Source organism: Oryzias latipes, chromosome 8 (genome assembly GCF_053564925.1).
Source record: "Oryzias latipes strain Hd-rR chromosome 8, Olatipes_Hd-rR_3.1".
Lineage (NCBI taxonomy): Eukaryota > Metazoa > Chordata > Actinopteri > Beloniformes > Adrianichthyidae > Oryzias > Oryzias latipes.
Window position 1 is genome coordinate 3,638,402 of NC_136244.1, and position 26,611 is coordinate 3,665,012.

Sequence of the window (26,611 nt, forward strand, 5' to 3'; positions counted from 1 at the left end):
CTTGTAGTATTGTAATACCTGTAGTATATTTTATTGTTTCATCCTTTCCTTCCTATAAAAATTTTATATAGTTAGATTTATTCTACATAATAGATTTCTGAGAAATGTTAGAAATTGCTCATTAGGAATGGTCTTTCCGTTTTCTTTTAATTATGAATGACATTAACGAAAAAAAATATACTACTTGAATTTCAATTATTAATTTTTTTTTCACATTTTGTCCCATCTGTTCCACAGTCGCTTAGTATATAATATTACTATTTTTTTTAATTAAAAATGTGTTTGCAGTTTTCTAATGGTCCTGCAGTTCTCTCGACGTCCACTAGAGGGCACAATGCCCGGACAATGCCCCATTCGTGAATCATGAGACCCTTCAAAGCGAAGAAGAAGAAGAACTGTCAGTAAACATGGCGGCGTCCGTGCTGTGCAGGAGGACAGTATCGGTATCTTTTAGGGCTTCTTCGTGCAAGCATGCCTTTTCTCCAGGTGGTTTTCTGCTACAGACGGCTTGCTACAACCCCAAGCCACTAAGACTGAACCTGAAAGATCCGTACATCCCCGAAAAGGACAGCGAGAACACGCCGGAGTGGCAGAAGTCGGCCAAGTACGACCGGAAGCTGTTCGGCCGGTACGGATCCGCGTCCGGCATCGACCCTGCCTCTCTGTGGCCCTCTCACGCGGAGCTGGATAAAATAATCGCAGAAGAAAACGAGTGGCATCCTCCGTTGGAAGTGATGCTGAAGAACATTGAAGCCCGGGAGAAAGAGGAGGCGGAGAAGCGGCGAGAGAAGTGAGTGAAGCTAATGTGGCTAATGCTAACAGAGCTAATGTCTGCGAACACCTGATCATCTAGTTCTGTTTGGTCTGATTTATGACTTTATCAAGGGTTTGTTTTTCTTATTGGAAAAGAGAATCAAACGATCAATAAAAGACTGAACTTGTAAGGAAGATAAACAAAAAAAGGATTCATTTTAGAACCGTATAAACAATTATTTAAAAACACGTTCATGCAGTTTTAGGAGACAACTTTTAGCTCCTGCTGTATTAAGCATCTTAAAATCATGCATTTGCAAACAGTTTCTATTTTTAATAACTATTCAAAACACTTGCATGACTGTTTTTGTGTAGTTTTTTTTTTCATTCACTAAATTGGTTTTGGAGCTGTTGAAGCTGATTTAGGAGAACGTTTATTGGACAGATGAGATAAAAAATTGAGCTTTTGGGTTAATCAGCACAATTAAATATTTAGAAAAAAACAGTATCTCTACCAAGAAACACGGAGGAGGCATGGTTATGGTCTGGGCTACTTTGCTGCATCTATATTCTTCCCAAAAGACCCACAGCTACAATCGGCAGACCACAGTCCTCCTGCTCCATTCTGATCCACCTGCAGACAAATAGATCCGTGAACGTCTTAGTTTTCCTGGTCTGAGCTGGAATCTGGATCTAAACTTTAGGGCCGGACGGCTTCAATATTGATTAACATTTTTATTGCCCTGCTAACGTTACATTAGGAGCTGTGAGGGGCTGTAAGCTGACGGGAGAGAGTAAAAACAGATGGGTGATGGGAAGGAAGCCGGGGCTGCTCCACTCCAACAGTCTCGCCCACAACGCGGGGGGTGGGGGGCAATTTTCGGATGAACTCCTGCCGCTCTGCAGAAACTGCAGGTTTTCAGATTTTGCCTTAAAAAATCATTATAATGAAAAGAACACTTTGAAAATAAATCAAAAGATGATCAGCGAGGGACTGCTGGAGAAGAACGTTCTGTTCAGAGACAGAGATCTCAGTTGTAGGAACCGCAAGCCAGAAAATTTCTAAGGTCCACAGACAAAAGTTCCAATTTCGAACACAGAAATAAACAAAATAGGCCAAAAGACCTAAAATGAAGCTAGTTATTAATATTTTACGTCTTGCTGATCGCCTTTGTTTTGCGGCTAGAAAACGATGGGAAAACTTTGTAATCACATGTCGGTGCATCAAGGTTTTTTTAAATCCCACATCCTTCCTATCTGTGCTCTAAACACCATCCATTTGTCACAGGACATTGTAAAAATGATTCTGAAGTTTTTATTATTATCTAGACGATCTTTTAGAAGATATTACATGTTTTCCATCTGTTAAGTGCAGTTAATTATGCTGTATTTAGGGCTTGAAGCCGCACTCATTTACATTATTCATCGTGACGTGACGCGTAAGACAACGGCGAACGTTGCGGGTTTCTTTCCTCAATGGCCAAACGTATCATGTACCTTTTCAAAAAGCTGCCGTTGGCTCCCAAATGTCCACTTCAGCTTTTTCCTAATCAAAGCATAAGCGATCCCAGAAAGCACCGTGATGCATATTCTAACATTTCTAATGTGTAAACCAAGTTCTTCAATGGCGAAGTGAACATGCGCAGACGCCACGTGCAGCGACACCCTTTGTGGTTCCCATCAGTTACAACTTGTGGGTCTTTTTGACCCGTCAGGGACAAACAAACTGCTAAAAGCATCGAGAATAGCTGGGGTTAAAACATTGGTCTCTTCTATGAGGTCTAAATCTTGAGGAATCCTCTGTAGAAGCCTCCCGTCTAACCTCAGGCGGTTGGAGGAGTAATCTAAAACACCTGGTGGACAAGTCCCAACAACAATTACAAAACGGGTTCGATTCCCCCAAAAGCTCCTGCTTTACTCTTTGTAAAAACAATTCTAAGCTGTAAGCTTTCACATTTGATGATTTTTTCCAGCATTGATCTTTAAATCTGTTATTTTTACAGAGAGAAAATCATCGCCGCAAACATGGCCAAAATGCCCAAGATGGTGGCGGACTGGCGGCGAGAGAAGCGGGAGGCCAAACAGAAGCAGAAGGAGGAGAAGGCGCGGCGGGAGAAGCTGCTGGCCGAGGCCAGGGAGCGCTTCGGCTCCACCATGGACCCCCGCAGCCCCAAGTTCCTGGAGATGGTGGCAGAAATCGAGAAGGAAGAGAAGAAGAAGAAGAAGCTCCTGAAGCGCAGACAGAAAGAGGAGCAGACGGCGGGCGCGGGTCCAACTCCCGCCGCCCCGTCATAGTCAGACTTTAACCACCAAATATCCACTTTTGTTCAAACGTATTTATTCAATCTATAGAGTCCAGATGAAACTGTTCTTTAGGTTACCGTTCTCTTCATAAGAGGCTTCAGAGAAAAAACGTCTTTTCTGCTGTTTTGATGCCTTTTAAAAATAAACTTTTTCAGCTCCGGCCTCTTTGGTTGGTTTTATTTAGGAGAGGCCCCAAAGGTCCCCACAAGCACTCAAGTTTTCTCTGGTCTTTTAAGGCACAAAATATGAAAGGAATGTCCACAAGCACAATTTATTTCTGCCAAATTAATGATGGATACGTTCTTGATCCACTTAAAACTCCTGAACATTTGGCTGAAAGAATCCAAACTGAGCAAATAGAGCAGAGGTTTGTTCAGATCTCATGAAGCCTCCCATATCTACGGATCAAAATAGATTCAGAATATTTCCTCCGATCAGGTCTACGTTGGTGCTGCAGTATCCTGGCTGAACACGTTCGGCGTTCGATTCCCAGCTCGTCTTTCTTGAGGCACAGATCCAGAGAACTTCAAACAGGGAGTGCGGGGGGGGTTAAAACGCTCCTGGATTCCAGTGGGGGAGGAGGGCGGCTCCTTACAGGTGGCCGTCATCGTCTCCGGGGTCAGCTTTGAGCTTGGCCAGAGCGGCGTGCACCCTGAACTGCGTACGAGACTCCATGGAGTAATCCTTGTAGTTATGCCTGAAAGTTCAACAGAAACCAAAGTCAAGACATTCAATTCATGCTCAATGTTTCCCAAATTAGTGAGGTTTTGCTTTTTTTGAAGGTTTTATAACGAGGCCATTAATTAACAATCACTAGAAAAGAACTTTTCTGCTCTTTTTCTTCCTTTTTTCTGTATTTAAGCTGAAATACTTCATTAAATGGGCGCCTTTGTCAACAGAAAAACATACTTTTGATTTCTTTAAATCGTTCTAGCTCAGTTTTTCAACCAGTGTGCCGTGGGAGATGGTCAGGTGTGCCGTGGGAAATGACCCATTTTCACTGATCTAAAAACATTTTCCATCTCCAGGATATCAGCTCTTTGTTCATCCAAACAGTCCTTGATAAAACACTGAGTTGTCAGGAATATGAAAGATCATAAAATACTTTGCAAAGGCAAAAAAACAGTTGCCTTTGGACTAAAATTTAAATAAATATATTAAAAAATCACTATTAAGAAAGGATATATTTGTTTTTTTTGTCAGGTTACATAAAATTTCATGTTAATAAACTGAGGGGAAAAACAACTATCAGGGTCAAATTTCAAATAATTTAGTTGAAAATCATAACTGAAAACTAACATAACTTTTATTACAACTTTTAGAAAAAACAGCTGCAACTTCCAGCTTTTTCTGTCACAATTATCACAAAAATGCATGTGAGATTGTGGAGGGACTGTAGATTAATCCAGACTATGAGTTTCTCCTGTTTTCCATTTTTGGATGCTGTTGTGCCGCGGGATTTTTGTCAAGGATAAAGTGTGCCTTGGCCCGAAAAAGGTTGAAAAACACTGATTTAGCTGAAAATTTGGTCACTTATCAACCAAAGATCACGCCCAGATCTATTTAAAAATAAATATCCTAAATATTTTTATACGTTTATTTTTAGGGTTTAGTGATTTTAAGTTAGGAGTCTGCAAATATTTTCAGTCGGCTAAAAAAGCCAAACCAGCAGAAGCTCAGTTTATTACAGGAGTCCTAAAAAAGTATCTCCTTATTGTAATTAAAACTTTTTTTTTTTTGGCTGGAGGGGAGGTTCTTCAGGAATAACAATTCATTTTAACAACATTCATATCATAATTTGTTGTTTCCGATCGGAATCGTAGTCGGCATCGGTTTTGAACGCTTCAGCTTTTTGTTTGCATGAGAAGCTTGGAGGTGAATTTATGGATGGATACTTCTGGAAATGATCCATAGTCCAAGCATTGTTATTAGAATTTCACCTCAGTGCTAAAAAAGGCCTCCAAATCCTCAAGTTCTCTCATTCTTTAGATCAGTTTTTCCGGCCCTGGATCGGTTTGATGTTAGACGACATTTTCACAGAAAAGGCTGAAGTTGGCGTCTGATTTTATTTAGCTTCCAGTTTATCTTCATCCCCTGTCAAATGTCTGCCGTTAGTTCAGACGACATTTGTAAAGTAGATTTTGTGTAGAAACCATTCAAATGTTCTAGATCTTCCCTTAAGCCATATCTGTTCAAAAGGAAGCTAAAAAATTCAGACACAAACTTCAGTCTCGTCTGACGTTTAAGGTGTGACGGATAAATACTTTTAAGGCAAAGTTATAGGCAGCATCCTCGTAACATTAGACATCTGCTCACTGAATATTCTGAATTATTATTATGGTCTGTGGGAAGAACTGAGGGATCACAAGGAATCCATATTTGGAGAAAAAACTCCTGGTTTTTGTCTGTTAAAAGCAGATTTGTTTTGGGTTTCCTCTCTGACTCTTTTTCTGCCAGAAGAAACTTTCTAAATACGTTTGTTTTTTGTTAACTCTGCCAGCTTGGGGGGTTTCTAGCGGTCAGAGCAGCTCCTTTAACCTAAATACACTATAGTTTGTGTTTTTTTTCCTTTGCGGCCCGGTACTAACTGTCCTACGGACAGGCATAAATATTGGGAGCACTGCTTTAGAGCGAATAATGAATTCAGATCCCAATAGGACGATTTTCTCTAATGAATGGAGCTCTAATTTTACTCCATGTTCATCATTTGATGTTTTTGTGAGTAGGAAAATGTTTCAGAGAGCTAGAAAAGCCACTAAAAGGCAAAGGATCCTGTGAGGGAGAGACTTACTTGGCTTTATGCAGCGTTTTGATGGCCTCCTCTCTTCTGCCTTGGTCAATGTAAAGCAGACTGAGCTCCACCAGGCAGTTTGGAACAAGATAGTGGTCAAACTTGATCTTTTTCTCACTGCAATCACACACGTCAGACATGAACAGCATTGCTTGGAAAAAAAGCCTTGATTCTAAGCTGCAAGGTGTCGGACAAAAAGCATCATGAAGGTGGAGCTGACCTGGAGCACACTCTGTTAAAGCATTCCTCTGCGGCCTGAAAGAGGCCTTTGTTCTTAAAGCACAGACCCTTCAACATGTGCAGCAAGCAGCGGTCGTCCATCGTATACTCGTTTTCTGCAGAGGGGGAAAAAAACCCGGTCAGGTTTCTGGAAAGCAAAATCGCCGAAAACGATGGGGTTTGGAATGAAGTGCATTACCAGGAGATTCCAGCAGAGTGCGCTCTGCCTCCATCACAGTGTGCAGCATCCCATCGGTCAACCTCTCCTCTTTGCTGATCATGCTGAAACCATTCCACATGTACATCATCTCCTGGAAAGGAAGCCATTTAGCGCGTCGTCAAACCACGTCCAGAGGACGGCGACTTTCGTGTCCTGCTCTGCGTTTTACCAGCACTGGGACGGGAAGCTTGATGGGCTGGGGGGCCTTGTAGCGCCTGGCTTTACGAATGGCAAACTTCTCTGTCGGGGGGGACTTCCCTGCAATCTTCTGCTTGAGGGTCGGCACGATCCTGAAGACGCAGAAGGTGAGAGAAGGTTTGTAGCAACCTCAGTTCAACTGTTGAACTGCTAAGTCAGTTTCTGCTTAAGCATTTTTTTATTATTATCATAATTATAATAAATAAAGTATCTATTGTCTGTACTTCACTGAGGGTGTGTGTGTTTTACTGATTCTACTAATAATTGTTTGTCTCTGCTCTGTGTTCCACCAGCAAAGGAAGTTCCGACCAGAAAAATAAAAGTAACTTTGATTTGATTGGAGAAGGTTTTTCTACGGTGGCCCTGAAGTCCAAATCACATCAACAACAATGAAAAAAAAAAAAATTCAAAACAATTACTGAAAAAACAGCAATCAAAATTCAGAAAAGAAAAGTAATTTCATGTTTATAAAAGCACCAGTATTACATTCAGCATCATCAACTGTCTCTGATAAACACATAGCTATGGATGATAAATATGAAACCATTATTTTTTTCCCCCCAAATAGCTTTCCAATTAGGCTCGAGGATTTAGGAGCAATAAATTCAAATCCCTAAAGATTTTTTTTTTTGTTGAAAATTCAAGATGGCAGCCTCCTTCTGGGGTTAAAGGTCAACAAAGATTTAACCTGGTGATGTGCATGTAAACCTTTTTAAAGATCACTTGGACAAAAACTCTTGTTTTGCATATTGAAAAATTTCACACTTTGACACAAATTTGGCTGCCACGTGTTCAGTCTTGTGGCCATCCCATAATATTTCCAGAACTTCATTTGGATATAGCTGAAATCGGATTTGTTAGTGGATTTAAAAAAAAGCCCCATAATGCTGCGTTCACCCAGAGTGAACGCAGCATTATGGGTGTTTAGACTGGAGAAGCAGGGAGGGGCTTCTTCTTTTTCTACCGTTTCTAGCACACGACCGCCTACTACAGTAGGAAGAGGCTTGATGGGAAATCTGGTGAATCTTGCTCCAGGTTTTTTTTTTTCACAGCTCTTTTCCAATACATAAACTTGGTTTCATAAAATTTCCATCGGGCACAAACCGTAATTATTAATTTCGGATCCATATTGAAACGGTTGGCACCTTCGTGAATTAATAGGGACGCCATCCATACATCACTACCAAATCCAAATCTCTGACTGGTCAAAGATTTGTCTTTCACCTTCAATGGCAACGTGATTTCTACACAGAGCCTGAAAACAGTCGTAGACATTCGTGTAGCAATGCGCGAACACAAGAGTTTTCAACGTAGAAGCCTGAAACGCGCAGATACGTACCGTTTTCATTTGAAGTGGTCGCTTAAATGTACCCTAAAAGTAAACAGTTGTTCGCTCAGTCAACATTTCACCAGGTATACCTAGACGTGTGCACATTTGGGTTTGAGTTTTTGAGAATGAGGGAAAGTTTTGGCTCAAACGTACAGCAGGACGGAAGAATGGTCCTAGCTGTCCATGACTGCTGAAGGCCATGATAAGAAGACAATAATAAACATTTCTAATCCTGAACCCCAAGACAAAGATAAAAAAAAGAGACTTGTTTACCTGAAGAGCTTGACCTCATCCTCCCCAAAAGGCCTGGCCTCATCAGCAGGTAGCATGCTGAGGTAAGCAGCTTTCATGTAGACGTACATGGCCTGACAGGAGCAGAAACACAGCATCCATTCCCATCCCAAAACTCACAGCGGCATTCAACGTTCCCGTCTTTAGTACCTTGGACCAGCGGCTCTCCTTGCTCAGCAGGTCCGCGTAGAAGTAGGCTACCCTCCACACGCGCTTGTAGGTGAAGCACCACATCAGCTCCCAGTAGCACATGTGGTGAAACTGCTTCCATGTTTGCTGCGCCCTGCAGCCGTTTTCAAAACATGCTACAGCCTGGGACAGCAGAAGGAGGTTCAATGCTCCTTTCAATCTGTGAAAACTAAACTGCGATTTATTCCACCCAATTCAGAAAGTGGCACGTCACAAAAGTGTGTCTACACTCGCATACCAGTAAAAAAGTATTAAGTCATGTTTGAGTTCAAGTCATGTGACTGATGAAATCCAATTTGCTCCAAAGACTACGCAGTTTTTACTTTTTAGGTCTCTTAAAGTGAACTGTATGACAGAATATTAGGGACACCATAAAAATGTACAAGAATAAAGTCATAAAATTAGTTATTTTACTAAACTAGAGTCGTAATTTGTCATATTAGGTTGTGAATTTTATGACAAGAAAAGTGCAACTTTTCCAGAATAACACTGTAAATTTTTAAGAGGAAAAGACATAACTTTACCAGAATTAAGTCATAAATTTACCAAATAAAGGGTTTAAATTTATGAAAATAAAGCTGTAAATGCATCAGAAAAGTCGTAAATTTTATTAGAAAAAATGTGTAACTTTATGAGAAAAAAGAGCAAAAAAATTTACAAGAATAAAGTGAAAAATCAAAGAGAAAAAGGTCGTAATTTAATGAGAATAAAGTTGTATATTTATGAGGGAAAGTTCTTAATTTGACCCAAACTTCACTTGTGAGTTCTATGCAAAAAGTAGTCATTTTATGAGATCAATCGTGTAATAGTATTAAAAAAATTACAATTTCACAACCTAAAAGACACATTTTTTTCGAAAATACAGGCTAGAATGTTGCGACCATACAGCAGACGACGTAAACGACGTAAACGATACTCCCCCAGAAAATAAATTACTTGTGTGTCAAGAATCTTCATCTAGAGGGGGCCAGTTTCCTGCAAATTCTTTTTAAAGTCATATTTGTAACTAAAATATTTTGACTCGCTAAAAGACTATTTATTTATTTATCTGTGAAACCAAAGTAACCACTTTCAATGCACTCTACAGACTGAATCACAGTATTTCCTCTTTTCTGTCTTCATGTTTTCCTTAAACAGACGTTTGCCTCATGACTCTAATCCTGTAAATTTATAATTTATGAAATTATAACTTTATTCTCAGATTTATTTGTAATTCTACGAGTAAAATTTTATGTCAACTTTTTTCTCATAATTTTATGTTTTTATTCTCATAAAATTAAAAAAAATCTCAAATTTTTATGGCCTTATTCCTGTAAAATTTAGACTTATTTTTTTTCTCCTGATGACTTCAGTCGAGGAAAACTAGAAGGTTTTTTTTATCGTAATTCTATGACTTTATTCTCGTTAATGTGATTATCTTTTTCCGCTTTATGGTAGCCCATGGGGAAGGACAGCTGTCTTAGAAAATGACGAAGTAGAAACCTCCAGCAGACCTGGAGCTGCCATCACAAAGATAACAAAACGTTCATGCACTCGCCTCATCGATGTTTCCTTTGATCTCCTCGATTCTCCCAGCAAAGAAAAGAAAGATGGCCCCCTGGACAGAACACACAACATATGAACAGTTCAGTCCCTGTGGAGCTGTGAGCGGATGGTTCTTCAGCACGCACTGCACTGGAGATGCAGTTTGCTATCTGGGATGGGCTGGCGTGTGGGTACAAGGTGGAGTGGAAACGGAGGATTTACAAGCGTGTGAGTCAGGAGAAGAGCGAGAAATGAAATCAAGGCTTTTGCGGATTTCTGTGTGGAAGACAGGAGGGACGGTATGAGTGGAAGGTGGAGTTGGTTTCTGATGAAGTGATAGACATGGTTGCTTGGAAATGTCTTCAGGAAAGGTCAAAGAGCTTTCCTCAGCTGAGAAGGATGGAAACATCACAAAGAGCACGCAAATGAGTCACCAAGTCTTCTGCACACATTGTCCTGTTCTTTTCATATTCTATATATTATTTAAAGTTTAGTATGCAGCTGTGTTCTGAGATGTATTCAACTATGCTGTAACTGCGGCTGCTTTCAGTCAAATCTCCATGTAGCTGGTAAATTCCCTCATGTCCTCTAAAACTGATCTTTGTATAGCGTTACACCCAAACATGTAGAATGTTAACCTTGCTACATCGCGGTTCACCTTTCGCTGATTTTTTTTTGTAGTGCAACTTTGCGTGCTTTTTTAAGGCTTTTTAAACAGCGCATTGTGTTCTGCATTCTGATTGGCTGTTGATCTTGTCAATCAATCTCTTTTGTGTCATGCCTTCTGTCCAGAGACGCTGCACAACAAATCTACAAAAATCTTTGATCCCGATAGGATCTCTGTTTTTTATTCTCTAATACAAGATTTATTTTTCTAGGAAGGTTTGAACTTGGAGAGAAAAGTGTGAAAAAGTTCACGTCTGTCTGAGAAAAGTGTAGAAAGTATGAAGTGAGAAGCTTTACACCCTTAAAAGTCTATAATCCTACTTTGCAGATTTAACCTATCATTGGTTATTTATGAAGATCATCTCCTGCGATAAACAAGGAAATACTAAAAAACATTTACTGTACAGTGTTTGTGGTATAATCTTATCACTCTAGTATCAGTACTTCATCCTCTGTTTCGATACTATAGATACTCAGTTCAATCCGCAAACACACTCAGCAAACACAAAAGAGGCGGGGCAAAGTAGAGTTTGAATCTCCACTGGGTTTAACCACTCACCAATCAAAAAACACTCCCTTACATGTGCAAATAAACTAATTTCTAATCAAACCCCCCAGCAGGCTTTGTAGACTGTTATTTCTGTTATAAATTTGACTTTTTAATAGAAGTTAATGGGAAATTGCTTCATCTGACACCAGCCTCTAGTGGTCTTTTTAGGAACTGCAACATTTTGTACTTCCTGGTTTGCCTTAAACTCGGGATTCTGGCTCGATTAAGACACAGAATCTCTCCTTTACATATGAAAATACTTCAATTTAACTTTAATTCAAGGGCAAATTTTTTGAAAGTCATCACAGGTCTTTTGTTCCCTTTTTATTTCTACTCACCTCAGGATAACGAAGCCGGAAAGGTTTCAACAGTCTTTCAGCCTCCGCCACGTCTCCTTCACCAGTTCCTGCAAATGAAACAGAAACACGGTTCCTAAAACTTTCATAAGACCAAAGGGTTTTCATAACCAGATGCAGTGAAATCCTGGCGCAGGCCTACCTAGAACAAACGTGAGGAAGGTGTGGTAGCAGAGCAGCAGCAGAACACACAGCATGGAGCGCAGGTTCAACCCTGTGGCACCATCACGCAAGAGAGACAGGCCGTAGTCCTAGAACAGGCGGAAAAACCTCCATCACACTGGGATCTCTGAGTGGAACCATGACGGATGACGTGTCCGCTCTGCACCTTGTCTCCAGAGAAGCCTGCAAACTCCAGCACTCTGAGGATCCGAGGAGGAAACAGCGACAGCGTCTGCAAGAGAGGAAGACTCGGTCAAGTGGACAAACACGGCATTAAAGGCAAGGGATGGGGGCAACTTACCAAATTAAAAGCACCAACACCAAATGATATGCCTCCCTCTAAGTGAACGTGGCACGGTCCTTTGAGACAGCTGTGAGATTTTATGAAGGAATGAAGATCCCTGGATGATGAAAAGAATTAAAAAATACAAAAAAGCAGAGAAGATCAAAACATTTTGAACACTTTCAATGCTACACAACTTCCATCTTTCTGCTTTTCACAGAAGCCTCTTCAGGCTAAATCCGCTCATCTCTGCTAGCGTGAAGAAGACTTTTAGGACATTTCTGAGCAGAGGAACGAACTAAAATTCAACTAAACCTTTGAAAAGCTAAGCTTTGAAAATAGATCAAGAGATGATTGGAGAGGGAGAATAAAGCCAGAAATGCATTTCAAGCCCCATCTGAAATTATTTCCCAGGTTTGTCATCCATTGCTTACTTGTATATGAGGTAACTGTTTCGCACTTTCATGCCTCCTTTGATGAAACTGACCATGCTCTCATCCTGCAAAAACAGAGTATTGATCTGAAAATAGTTATTCAAAATTGTCTGCAGGGAACAATGTCACGTTAGGGAAGTGACTCCACCGCGAGTGTAGCATGAATGCAGAGATGCTTCCAGCATCTTTGACTTTGCACCCTCTGAGAAATGTGCTTGCTCGGGTTCAGGTGTGTTGAGAGTTTTGCACCTGCAGGAAGGTGAGAGCAGCTCTTTGTAGTTGACACTCTGCAAAACACACTTCAGCGTGGAGCTCCACTGCAAACACACAATGAGCAACATCACAAAGCAGACACACTTAAAGACACTTTTGGTCCACATTCTGATCTGAACGAACAGCGGATCACTTTCAAATGACTGAGATTTCATCCGCCATCTTTGATTTGACTCGACTATTTCCATCACTTTAGCTGTGTCCCAATTCCCACCCTAATCCCCAATTACAAAAAAAAACTATATAGTGCGGGACTATGTAGTGCCCTGGATTTTAAAGGCAATTCGGACAACACGCTCACTACTTTCTTATATATTTTTTTTTAAACGGGAAATATGACGTCACCTATTTCACACAGTGAAGACCTACGGATTCACGAATTTGACGACTATTTATGATGTTCGGATGATGAAAATTACTTTTAAACAAATTTATTTTGCAAAAGTTGTTCAAACACAATGCATTGTGGTCTATATCCGCAAATCTAATTAGAAAAACCCAACTGAATAATGTCATTTAAATACCTACAAAATAAAGTGTGAAATAATTCCCTTCAGTCCCTATATTTTTTTAAAAACATATAAAACATGCAGCTGTTTTTTATGTTTTGATGATAAAAATGGTTCTTTAGTTAGATCATTTGAAAATGGAACAAAAGTTGCCTTTCCCACCCTAATAATACGTTATTTCCTGCATTTATATTACGTATTTAAATCTCATTTCTGCAATATATTTTATAGTCTTGCTGTCTCAATTTATAATTAAGATTTTACTAAGACGGATTAAAAGCTCCCCTTTTCACATAAATAGGCCTCTTTGTGTTTGGTTTTAATTTGCTTAACATTTCACACTAACAATGCAATATTTAAAGTTTTAATTAAAAGATTATTCTTACTTTAAATATCCATAACCTGTGCTTTTTTTAAAATAACAATTTATTGCCTTTTACTTCTTTTTTGTCTTTAAAATTTTTAATAAAAATCATATATTTTAGTTCGTTTTCATGAGAGTTTTCTTTTCTCCATCTGTCAATCACTTTATTCCTTCTTGAGGAAATTTCTTGGGCGATAAAGAGATTCTGACGTTGCCGGCATCGCCCTGAGACATGCACAGCATTTAAAACGTGAAGTTGTCTCAGAAAAGGTGACAAAAATTAACCTGCAGTACAAATAAAAGTTCATATGTGCTCAAAAGGAGGAAAGCTGTTTGGGCTTCTTTGCCAAAAGGTACACAAGAACAACAGAGTAAAAAAAAAAAAAAGATATTATCAAAAACTTCCTTGATGTGTTTAAACCATTGACTCTAAATGAGAACTGGACTGAGTGACTGTGATGTCACAAATATGGACGCCACCATATTGGAACCAGTATTTGTCGGTAAGTATTGATTGGTCAGTTTCCATCTGAGTCAACATTTCTATGGAAACCACTTTCACCCATCAGGGGTGAGCTTGTTGGAAGTCCACATCCCTACTGCTTGATGGTGCTCAACCCAGAATCTGTCAAACGTTTTGAACGATGGATGTGAGACCTTCTACTTTTATTTTTCCAAATGGAGACACGCCTCTGGCAGTGATCTCTACTGAGATGGGGAGACTTTTCAAACTGAAGAAAGAAAAGGAACATGTCTAGAAACAGGTTATCCACGTGTTTCTTCAGGAGTGGCGTATGGACTGCATTTAAAAGTAAAAGTAAGTCGATAATAACAATTTTGGCGATTTTTTTCCCCATGCTGCAGTTTATAAACGGAAGAAAAATTTTGAAATGAAGTTTTAAACAACACACTTTAACTGTTGCCAATCAAACAGTGAATAAGTTCATCTTTAGATTTCATATGTTTATAAATCCGACTGATGACTTCAGTCCTCACAAGCCGTGAACCTCCCCGCATGTCACTCAAAGTGATGGATTATTTTGAAGGTGGGACAGAAAACACTGTGGGCCCCCACTGCTTAGTGAATCCTAAAATGGTTATGGGATTTAAAGAGACATTAAAAAAAGGACAATATTTCACCGATTTAGACAGCTTATGTGACACAAAACTTTATATTTTTTAGGTGAAACCCTTTAGGAGACAATTCTTCATAGAATATAAACACCATTAAGTAGGCCTGTACACAAAAAAACCCCAAAAAACAAAAACAAAAAATACAAATGATATATCGTTATCGCGATATCAAGCTGTGTAGTATCGGTTTCGCAAAAGATGGTGAAAACTGCAATAAATGGTTACCTAAAATGTGCAAAAACAGTTTTATGGTAACAAATCAAATAAAACCATTTATGCATTAGACCACATGGATGTACGCCTTCAAGTTGCTGTCCAATCGGATGGAGCCGTTTGATGTTAGATGTTTGCCTCCTATGTATACGAGGGTCATTTGGATTATACCATTAAGTCTATATAGCTTAGAAAAAGAAAAAAAATATATATATATATTTTGGCAGATGCTAAAATACAAATACAATAGGAATCTAAAAAAGAGGTACTAGATACAAGTTTATTAAAAGGTTTTCTGAATTTTAAAAGATGGAAAACTCTGCTGTCAATAAATGAATCTGCTCTTCAGCATTTATGGCAATGCTGCAATATAACAAATGTGTATTTATGTATACATTTTTAAATAAAGTTTTGTAGATTAGATTCTGAAGCTTTCGTACCTTCAGAGAGGGACTCATCAGCCGACTTACTGGCCAAACTTGAGGATTTCCGCCGAAACCTAAAACACCAAAAGGTTTCCACTTATCTTTTCTGCAAGCGCATCTATTCTCACTCACTGATCCAACATTAAAATGTTCTTTTTTAATGCCCTCTCCAAATGTGTCATTCATTCATGCAAACACAGTCAAACTGCTTTCAGAGTCACAGAAAAGCCATAAATGTAAATGAACCCTGATGGTTCCAGGAGAGGCAGCAGCGCTGCACATAAAACGGATGACTTGTTTTCACATGCAGTCAAATGAGAAAGTGTGCTGATGGCGTGGAGAACCTCCTGACCTCTGACAGACGTCCTGAGCGTTCTTCATGGTGCGTCCAGCGTTGCAAATGTCTTCGTGTTGGAAAGTCATCATGGCCTGCATTTCCAGCACGGTGGCGTAGATGAGAGCGTGGTACATGCTCTCATTGATTCTGGAAAAAAAAAAAAAAGTCTCAGGATAATGCAATGCTAGCAAACACAGGCCGCTGGCGTGTGCCCGCACATTTCCCTGCACAGCAAAGATAAGAGCAAATATCTTCCTCCATTTTTTTTTTTTATCTGGTCTTTCTTCCCAGCACGTCTTGTGTTTGTTTTGCAGGGCCAACATTCTGCAGGGTGTTGGATCTGGGCGTCAGCTTCTGCAAACACTTGATATCCTGGAGACCTGAATAGCTGTCAGCCAGGGCTCTGCTTCACAGTTGGAACCACTCATGACAAATACTGCTGATGTCATGCTGAGACATACAAGAGGAACAGGGTGCTCAGGAAACCCAGAGTGACGGCTATAAAGACCCAGCCCCATGAAAATGAAATTTAATTTTAAAAAAATAAGACACGCTGTTCTTTTAAATTGAAAATTTGTCAATTAATTTAGTACTTTGTGTGCGCAAATGCTAATAAAATGTTAGTTTATGGCCATGAAACACTAAATCGTGGCTAGAAAAGGCTCATTTTTGCACACAGAGCACTAAATCGTGGCCACAAAGTTAAAGTTATGCAGAGCTCTGGAACATATAAGGAGAATTAAGCTCAGAATTGCACTTTTGAATATTCTGATATTCAAATTGTTGTGAAATCAGGAGGAGACAACAAAATGGTGTTTAAAAAAGCTCATTTGTGATGCAGAAAATACTCTGGGCGGGGCCACAAGCTTTCTGCTCCGCTCCATTCTGAAACATCCACTTACAGACAAACGGATCCATGTCTGTCTTTGTTTTCCTCCCCTGGGCTGGAATCTGGCTCACAACTGTACGGCTGGTTAGCGCCAATATTGCTCGCCATTTTTTGCTGCACTGCTGACGTTAGGTTGGGGGGGTGGGAAAGTGTGTAGACAGAGAGCTCTCATTTATGGGGGATGGGAAGGGGATGGGGTTCCAACTCAAGACAAGACTTATGATGCAGTTTTCTAATTAACTCCTGCCACTCTGCAGAAGCTATGTTCTATAAACTGCGCAGGTTTTTTATTTTGGCTAAACCAGCAAACCCCTTGTGGCTCCAGGGCACGTTAACGTTGGGAGTGGGGTCATCTGGACCCCACAAGACAGTGCGCTCATTCTTCAATGATTTGTGATCTTCACTGGTGTCCATGGATTACATGAAATCTTTCCACCTTTATCCACCTTTGTCATGGTAGGGAGAACACGTCAATGTAAGGGTGGGGTCATCTGGACCCCACAAGGTAGCACAAGGGATACTCATAATTAAAGGCAACTTGGAACACTTTAGAAATAGATCAAAAGACGATCAGAGACGGACTTTAGAGGCATGGGAAATCCCTGCAGAGCCGCCGCTCCTGGCTGCGGATGACAGTGTTACCTTGGTCGCAGCCTATCCAGACTCTCATTGAAGCGGTTGTTAAGGAAGAGATCCAGGGCCTCCATACAATCATCCAGGCACTCTTTCAGCGCAGTCTCTGTGAATCTGTGGCACAGAGGAGCACAAAGACAAACCGAAAAAAGGCTGAAGCACCAAAACCTGAATGCCTGCAGTGTGGTTAGGGCAGGGATGCCAGTTTAGTTTAGTCTGTTTAGTTAAAGTTTTAGTATTGTCCTATTGAATTCTATCCATTTATGATCCTTTTTGATTGTATGTTTACCTTACAAGATTCACAAAGCCCACTGAGACGACTGTTGTTGTGAATTTGGGCCATATAAATAAAATTGAATTGAATTGGTTGCAGGCCACAGCAGGTGCACTAGTGACATGCAGGATATGTTTGAAAAATTCAGGAAGCACTTTTGTTTTTTGCAGTTTTCCTGCAAAGTACAACACTTGTGCAATAAACTTCATGAGTTACATCACTGGTTTGGTGATTAGCCATGACCGGCCCCATGGTGACTGGCAGAATGTAAATAGTTCTTCTTTGTACAGCAACCGTTTGTTTTAACAAAACTGTTTTAACTTGCAGAAGAAGAACACATTCTTGTTGTCACCTAAGACAAAATTATTAAAACCAACTTTATTTAAATGCAAAACTCAAATAACAAGGTTTTCTGCTACTTCTAGCAGGAGGGGATGGTTATCTGGTCGTCGGGTTTGTTTATCAGCGCGTCCACCTGCTGCGCTCACCTGTCAGCCGCGCTCGCGTGTTTCCCATCGGCCATGTTCGCGCTCAGAGCCGCCGCACCTGTCCGGAGCTCCGCGGCACAGCATTCAGCGTTCCCTCTGCGGAACGACGTCCTCACGTCAACCACATCCGCGCTCCTTCCTCTTCATCAAGCAGACGCCACTTCGCACTCTGAGAAAAGAGACGCGAGCTTGGGCGTGCGCGTCACGCAGCGAGGGGCGCGTGACTCCTCCTCTGTGCCACGCACACACTCCAGCGACAGGAAGAGCAACGAGGGAAAGAAACTCTAAAGCCACCTTTACGCGTTACTTTAATGACAAAAAAAGGGTTAATTCTCTGTCAGAAAACGTTAATAAGTGTGAGTTTAGAAATTATTGTATATTATGGGTTGGCGAAGAAGAGGTTTATTTCCGATTTGAAAGTTTTCTTCTATTTTTAAAGATTCCCTCCAAATAATCTAAATTCTATGAATCCATCCATTTTCTAAACCCGCTGAATCCCTTCTGTGGCTACAGGGTTGCTGGAGCCTATCCCTGCTGTTGGGCAAAAGCAGTTACAGGTCGCCAGTCTGTCACAGGGCCTCACACGCATGGCTGACCCTCTCTATAAGCAAATTACGCAGCCGCGTAGGGCCCCGCTGTCACCACCAGAGCCCCGAGGTGGCGGAAAAAAAATTAAAAAGGACCAAATCTGGCAACCCATTTCATAGCATTACCAAACTAAATGTTGTGCAAAAGAATGTTGCCTGCACTTTAATGATCCCCCACTTCAACACACCTAAACCAATCTGGCAACCCAATTAATGACGTTACGCCACTCTTAGCAATTATTGGTCAACATCATTGCGTATTAGCCTGGCATAGTGTGCATTTACGAGCGCATTTTCTCACAATGATCAAAGCGAGAACATCATGCCAAAGAGACTTTATCCATCAGGCGCTGAAAAAAGACAGACAAAGAACAAATATGAAGAATTTAAACATCAATCAGAAGGTAAGTTTGGATGATATTTTACATTGTCCTGCCTTTCTATGCAGCTTCGCGATTTACGTAAAATACTAATCGATCCGAGGTAAAGTTTGCACATAAACGACCACGTTTTTTCATAATTTCCAATGGAAAACTCAAAAATAATTCTGATATCCAAGTTTCTAAGATGAGGTCGGTCGGACATGACCTTCCAAATCGTCGGAGAGCAGAGAAAAGTAAATGATGATAATGGTATGGTGGCTGATAAATGTTTTAACTCATGTTATTGTATTTTTTGATTACAAAACCAACACAGTGCAGTGGTCTGGTTTTATGTCTCCAAGCCAAACAGTCTCCGGAAAAACATTAAGGAGGACCTCGTCACAGGTTTTTTTTTCTGCTCTTTGGCTACTTTCACACTGCAGGGCTTAATGCTCAATTCCGTTTTTTTGTGATCATTTTTGTGATCTCCTGTGTGACTGTGAAATGACCCAGAATTGACCCGCATGCGCAGAAGAGTACTCAACGGTGAACGACGTCACTCGTTATTTGCGGAAGTAGCTAACGTTAACATGGATGTTAACAACAGTGTTGTCAACAGCGGATCTTCTCATTTTAAGAAGGCATTGGAGCCGGGATTGTCTGTACCCACTGTTGTGGAATGGGGATTTTTATGTGCTGCGGCGTGTGTGTGTGTGTGTGTGTGTGTGTGTGTGTGTGTAAGAGAGAGGAGAAGAGCGCGTGCAGCGATGTCGAGAATCGGGGGGGGCAGTGGGCACTCATGTTGTGTGTTATGGAGGAAGGAGAACGATAATAAAAGAATGCTCCCCCCAGAATAAATGCTATTGATTCATTATTAACCCGTTCTGGATAATCCTGGAGACTCTGAGGGTCAGAACGGGGAAGTGAACCACGAAGGAGGATCCACCTTCGGCCCCCCGCGCCTCTGAACACGGTCGGAAAGGGAAAAAAAAATAGTTGGGAGAAAGTCAAAGAAGATATATATTTAAAAATAAAGCACTATCTATGTTGCCTCTTGGTGTCATCTGTTGATCAAAGGCCATGACATCACATGATGTTATGACATAAAGGTTATGGCTATGACATCAATGTGACATCAGTTTTACTGAGCCTTTCAGTACTCATCATGTTGGTGATGAACATTATTACATGATGTAATGATGATGTCATGATTACATCATCACATGATGATGTTGATCAAAGAACATGACATCTATGTGACATCAGTTTTATTGCCTGCAGAACCTTCATATAACCTCACTGAACATCCAAAATCCATTTTTCAGTGACTTCAAGCTACGTCTAGCAAAGTACTGAAACGCTCGTTCCCAACGTTAAAGCTTTTTTTCAAGATCAAACCTGCAAATATTTACGCTCTTTCTCAAAGAACACCGAATATTTCGTACATCTCTGATAAAATGGCTTATAACAACAGAAACAAAAAGAACTTTCATGGCCAGAAGCCTAGGAAGAACCACCATGGTGTTGGATATCCCCGCCATTACGATCACGGATATGACAATCCCTATCCAGTCGGGTTTAATCCACATGTAAAGCAGAATTTCTCTGATCCGGACTCCCTCATCTCTGAGCTCAGAAAACAGATCAGACTGGAAGAGGAAGAGAAACATCGGCAGATCCAACAGAAAGCATTGGAAGCTGAAACAATGCAGAAGAAAAATGAAGCCTGCAGATTAGAAAACCAGCTGCTGCAGGAAAAGAACAACAACCTGCAGAAACAGAACCAAGAAATTCGTAGTCAAAACGAAGATTTAAACCAAAAACACAGAGCATTTTCTTGCAATGAGACATCTTTCAACGCACTGAAAGAAAAACTGCAAAAGATGCGAGAAGAAGTTCAGATTCTCAGAGACCAGAACCAAAATGTGGATTTGGAAGAAATGCAGAAAGTGGTGACTGAAAGCCAGGGAGTGACAGAAATGGTTAGAGATGAGAACTCTACGCTGGTTCTGAAAGTGGAAAACCTCCAAAAGGAGAACAATCATCTGAAGACTCAACTGCAAGCAGCTCCCCAGCATGAGGTGGCTCCTTTAACCAACACGCTGCCTGCAGAGGTGGAGGAGCTCAGAAAAACTCTTGAAGCTTCTCAGTTTGTGACGCAAAGCTTTAGAGAGGGGAACATTAAGATGATTCTGGAAGTCCAGGAGCTTAGAAAAGCCAAGGAGCAGCTGAAGGAGAACCTCCAGAAAGCTTCACTACAACAAAATGACTTTCCTGAAATGATCCATCAGATCAATCAGACTGATAAAGAGAGGATAGAATTAAGAGACCAGCTGTTTGAAGAAATCAAAACCACAGAGCTGCTCAAAGAAAGCCTCTTTTACCTGGAGGATCACGTGGATGAACTGAAGGACAAAGTCACAAGTTTAGAAGGAAACACCACAGAGAGAAACCAATGTTTGAACCTGGAGGACTATGATGTGATAATAGAAGAGGAATGGATAGAGGAAGATGAAGAGATGGAGGAAAATAAAGAGAAAGAGGGAAATGAAGAGATGGTGGAAAATGAAGAGATGGAGGTGAAAGAACAAAAAGAAGAAAATGTAGAAAAAAATGAGCTGGTTTTAGAAAAAACTGAGGAAATGTTGGATGAAAGAGAAGCTCAATTCATGACCAAAATGAAAGAATTGGAAAATTGTCTGCAAACACTCCAGCAAGATGTTCCAAAGAAACCTAAGAAAGGGAAAAATCAGGAAAAGAGAAAGAAAAAGGAAAAGAAAAACAAAGAAAGAAATGAAAGGGTGATTGAAGAAACGGAGGAAACAATGAAGGACACAGAAGCTCAAATTGTGACAAAAATTGAAGAATTGGACAAAGATCTGCAAAACGTCCAGCAGAAAAATACCAAGAAGATGAAGAAAAAAGAGAAAAATAAGAAAAAAGCAGAAAAAGACAAAGAGCAGAAAGAAAAACCTGTGAAGAGGTCCTCCTTCTTAATGTTTTTCCGTAGACTGTTTGGTTTGAAGACTTAAACCAGACCACTGCCCTGTTTTGGGGTTTTCTTCCTGTTCTAATGTAAAATAATGTAATCTAATGTAATGGGTTAGGGTGACTCACTCCACTTAGTCGAGGGTTTTAAACTCAAGTTAAGATGTTTTTATTTACAAGACCTTTTAGCTGACTTTTTTAGTTTCATTTTGTTTCATTTATTTGTTTTATTTTTTATTTAATTTTTTAATTAATTTGGTCTTTAGTTGCTTTAAGCAGCTTGAATTAACTGCCTCCACCTAAAGCAGTCCTCACCTCCAAGCTATCAGTTCTAAAATTAAAGCTGCAGACAAGAAGGGGCTCCAAACGTCATTAGCCTCAAGTGGAAATTCACCAGATTGTCAAAGTAGTAGCGCCTTTTTAAAAACGTTTTAACAAAGGTGCTACGATTTCTGCTTCAGTGATGTCTGGTTAGAAGTAAAAATGGCGCCATCTTGTCTGCAGCTAGGTCCCCCTTATTAATGTAAGCCCCCGATCCCCCCCCAAATGAAGAGCAGACTTTCTGAGTCTAAAATCCTCTTAAGCTCTTCTACCAATTCGGCCGTCCACTGCCAGGTCTGTACCTCCTTCTTCTTTCTCTTTCGGCTTTTCCCATCAGGGGTCGCCACAGCGAATCATCCTTTTCCACCTCACTCTATCATGAACATCTTCTACCCTAACGTTAGCCAACTTCATGTCCTCTGTTAAGACATCCATATATCTCCTCTTTGGCCGTCCTCTTGCCCTCCGGCCAGGCAGCTCCATCTCCAACATCCTTCTACCAATATATCCACTATCCCTCCTCTGAACATGTCCAAACCATCTCAGTCTGGCTTCTCTGACTTTGTCGCTAACACAGGCAACATGAGCCGTCCCTCTGATGTACTCGTTCCTTATCCTGTCTAACCTGGTCACTCCTAAGGAGAACCTCAACATCTTCATCTCTGCTACCTCCATCTCAGCCTCTTGTCTCTGTCTCACTGCTACCGTCTCTAACCCATAGAGCAGAGCTGGTCTCACCACTGTCTTGTACACCTTTCCTTTGAGTCTTGCTGGCACTCTTCTGTCACACAACACTCCTGACACTTTCCTCCACCCGCTCCAACCTGCCTGCACTCGCCTCTTCACCTCTTTTCCACAATCCCCATCACACTGAACTGTTGACCCCAAGTACTTAAACTCCTGCACCTTCTTCACCTCAGCCCCCTGTAACCTAACGCTTCTACCTTGATCCCTCTCGTTCAGACACATGTATTCTGTCTTACTACGTACTACTAGGTACTGTCTGTACCTCCAAACCCAAAAATTAATCCGTGGTCTCCAGCTCTGTTCCTCGTGAGCTGCTGCCCTGCTTGTTTTGTAGCTAACCCTGCTTCAGTGATTACTGGTCACCTGGATCAGGCGTGTTCAGTCCATCAGAAACTGGGCTCACTCGATCCAGCTAATCAGGACTTCCTGAAGCAGATTAGCTGCATAACAAGCAGGGCAGTAGCTCACGAGGAACAGGGTTGCAGACGCCTGATCTACACCCTGGGTGGAAATCTGTCACCAACATTGGCTTGAAAAAACAGGGGCAGCACGTTGGTCTGTTGGCAACATGGTTCGCTGATGGGTCCGTGTCTGCGTGGGTTTTCTCCGAGTGCTTCGGTTCCCCCCCACTTATCCAAATGTATTATTGATCGATTGGTGACCTTCAAACAGGTGTCGACCAAAACTTCTCCATTGAACGTCCAGCTTTTTAAAATCGCTGTGGAGGTTCTCTAATCAAAGAGGTACAGCTCAAATTTCCCACATCCACCCCCCAACCCCCCACTAAAATAAAATAAACTAATGAGAATTGTTATAATTATCTTAATTGGAAAAAAATCAGTCACCAAAATGAATAGATTACCAAATTAAAGCCTGGCAGTCTTGTGGGTTTCCTCCGAGTTCTTCGGTTTCCCCACAGTAATTGTTAGTGATTGGCTAGTGACTGATAACCCCCTCCCTGAATCGCCACCTTATCGTGGTGGAGGGGTTTGCGTGCCCGAATGATCCCAGGAGCTGTTAGCCAGGTGGTGTTCCACGTCAAACAGTTCCTGGGAGACGGGCCAGACTAAGAGCGATTCAAGCAAAAACCTTTTTATTCCTGCCCCCCAACAAAGCTTTGCTGGGCCCCACCCTGGGGGTAGATGAGTTATTTCTCGCCTGGTGGCTCATATCCTAACTGCTCTGGAGCAGTGGACAGCAAGCATGCTGTCCTAAAGGCCCCGCCTACTCAGGTTCCCAGCTCCACAACTACAAGGGGAACTTTTCCTAAAGGTCTTCTTGTGGTTGCGGACGTCACCAGTCCATTCCAGGTGACGGTGGGACCCTGCAAACTGGGGTCGGGTCCTTCACAGTAGATCAGTCAATTTCTATTTTCAATAAGTCTTTAGTATCTGGTGAATTGCACAGAGGACACCTTCCCAGTGTCTTTGTGGCAGGGACTGACCTGATGCAGTCATTCCTTAGGCTCCTCCTCCCTAGAGAGAAGTGCATTTTTAACTACGACCTCTCCCCAACCCAGCTGATTGTGAAGAATGCCTTCTGGATGCTCTCTGCACAGTGCACACTATCAACGCCGAAGTCCACAAGGTTGCAGAGCAGATTGTGAAGGTAAAGCAGCTTCATCAGGCCCTCAGAACCACAGGAACCTGTAGTGACTGAGGCTGCGTTAACTAAAGTTGAGCCGCTGCACGGCCTGAAACAGTTTGCTGCCATCATCTCTTCCAGAGAGGCTCCTCGGCTGAAAAACTCCTTCATGATCCATTTTCCTGCAGAGGGAGCAGATCCATAGCAGCTTCAGAATGATGTTTTCTGTCCTCCAAAGACCCACAAAGGCTCTTTTAGGAGCCATCCACAAAACCTTCAAGAGCTTGAATTTCTCTTTTTCTCTGTTTATAGTTATAGTCCTAACTTTTAAGGTACTACATTGGTGTAGGAGTTAAAAAGGTAAGACACTGAAACAGGCTAACAAGTACATTTGCAATGAAGCAGAACTGCTCTCTTCCATAGTTTCAAACCCTTTAACATTGGAGTTTTAGCTCCAGTGTTGACATTCTGGCGTCTACTGTAACTTTTCAGCCCTTAACGCAATGAACGTAATTCCAGCGGATTCTGATGCAGAGAAAAGCAGCCTTGCACTGACATGCAGCGCTGCACAGTTGTTAAGTGTTCGTGTAATCAATGTTTATCAGCCTCATCATCTGCTGCGGACAAAAGCGGCTCTGCGCTGCTCACTCCACACTAGAAATCTGTTGCAAATTGATGCAAAGCCAGTGAGAAAAGACTTTTCCTGGTGTCAGAATCCACTGATTCACGGTGATTGTGTGAACGGTTGAAGATTTTTGATACATCAAAAAGCTTTGTTCTCTAGGTCTCCCTTTAGCTTAATTTATATAACACATATGCTCAAAACTTTATTGAAATTCCAAAAATGTCAAGAGAAAACACAATGTCGCAGTTTCACTGCTTCCGTAAATCGTGATTAAGCGAATAAACACAAACCAACTCACACAATAAATCATTCAAAAAAAACTACTGTGAACTATACTTTGATTTAAATATGATACATTCAAGTTTATTCCAAGGTACTAGCGCTCATCATCATCTATCAAAGGAGACATCGGCGTCTTATTCAGGCCGTAGAGTGGCGAGCTCCTTCCACGTGGGAGGGGCTACGGATGAAGCCTTTTTGGGAAATGGTGGTTGGTGATTTTCCAGAGGAGCTGTGGATCCAACAATTCCACATGACACGCTCAACTTTTGATCAGTTGTGTGATAAAAAAAGTGAGGCGCACTCGTTCAACAGGCGTCTTTATGCAGCTAAAGACCTCAAACAGGTGCTTCAAATTTAGGATGATAACTGGAGCGGAGGTGATGCGGACTGACAGGTCTTTGAGGGTCAGAATTCTAGCTGACAGACAGGTGATCAAAAACTTCTACGCAGCAGTAGCGTACAAGTAAATTATTTAAAAATCATGCAATGTGATTTCCAGATTGTCCACAACTCATAATCTTTAGCTAATTTGCAGAAACTATCTCCTAGAAAACAATACAGCTTTTGTTTTTTAAATTTTGGCTAGAAACAGCATCACCATTATCTAAAGACCGCTGGCTTTACCAAAGATAAAAAACTGATTGGAGTGGGACTTTGATTAATAATGTGTGTGGAACTTATTTTATGTATTTATTTTGAGTGCTCAGCTCGAGGGCCCCAAGATATTGGGGGGCCCCAGGAATTCACCCACCTTTGCCTAATGGTAAGTCCGCCCCTGCTGCAGGGGCATGGCCCTCCAAAGGTTACTGCTTCAAGATGGGGGGCTAGACTACTGCTTTGAGGAAGGCTCGATTCTGTCCTGCAGCAGTCCTGGACGGCAAGAACCACATTGTTTCCACGTTTCTTCTTTCTTATGTACCTTTGAGCACAGTGAGCAAAACTAAATTAATCAGGCATTATAAAAAATTGTTCAAAATCAAGTGACAAAACCATAGCACACATTTAGGAGATATTCAAAGGAAGTTTTGAAATTATTATGGGATGGCGACAGAACTATGGCTTGGCAGCTATTTTGTAGAAAAGTGTAAAGTTTGGCGATTTTTCACATTTTCCAACAACATGAGGACAGAAAACTTTTGTCCAATCGATCTTCCATCCAAGGGAAATTCTCACGCACGGCACCATGTTAAGTCCAGAACCACAACCAAAGTTTGGTTGGTTTTTAACTGGGAAGAAGCCGCCACCTTGAATTCTCCCATAAAAACCACATTTTTTATGCCTTTTGCAAATTTAAAGTGTCCTCTGT

General features: G+C 41.2%; 2 protein-coding genes across 2 annotated transcripts; one reads left to right on the forward strand and one right to left on the reverse strand.

The window, feature by feature from the left end:
- The first annotated feature begins 367 nt into the window (after positions 1 to 367).
- On the forward strand, positions 368 to 3,219 carry gadd45gip1 (growth arrest and DNA-damage-inducible, gamma interacting protein 1). Its single transcript, XM_004071993.4, has 2 exons — positions 368 to 790; positions 2,757 to 3,219. Exons 1-2 carry the CDS (start codon positions 408 to 410, stop codon positions 3,046 to 3,048), a joined length of 675 nt encoding a protein of 224 aa, XP_004072041.2. The 5' UTR covers positions 368 to 407; the 3' UTR covers positions 3,049 to 3,219.
- Positions 3,075 to 18,079, reverse strand: zgc:158403 (tetratricopeptide repeat protein 39A). Its single transcript, XM_004071849.5, has 18 exons — positions 17,810 to 18,079; positions 17,057 to 17,161; positions 15,541 to 15,672; positions 15,204 to 15,262; positions 12,520 to 12,587; positions 12,271 to 12,335; positions 11,855 to 11,954; positions 11,720 to 11,785; positions 11,534 to 11,642; positions 11,374 to 11,441; positions 9,833 to 9,892; positions 8,257 to 8,418; positions 8,089 to 8,180; positions 6,457 to 6,577; positions 6,267 to 6,378; positions 6,069 to 6,183; positions 5,849 to 5,965; positions 3,075 to 3,754 (listed from the first exon to the last, which is right to left on the reverse strand). The coding sequence occupies exons 1-18, from the start codon at positions 17,842 to 17,844 to the stop codon at positions 3,649 to 3,651; spliced, it is 1,692 nt and encodes a 563-aa protein (XP_004071897.1). The 5' UTR covers positions 17,845 to 18,079; the 3' UTR covers positions 3,075 to 3,648.
- Positions 18,080 to 26,611: the final 8,532 nt, after the last annotated feature.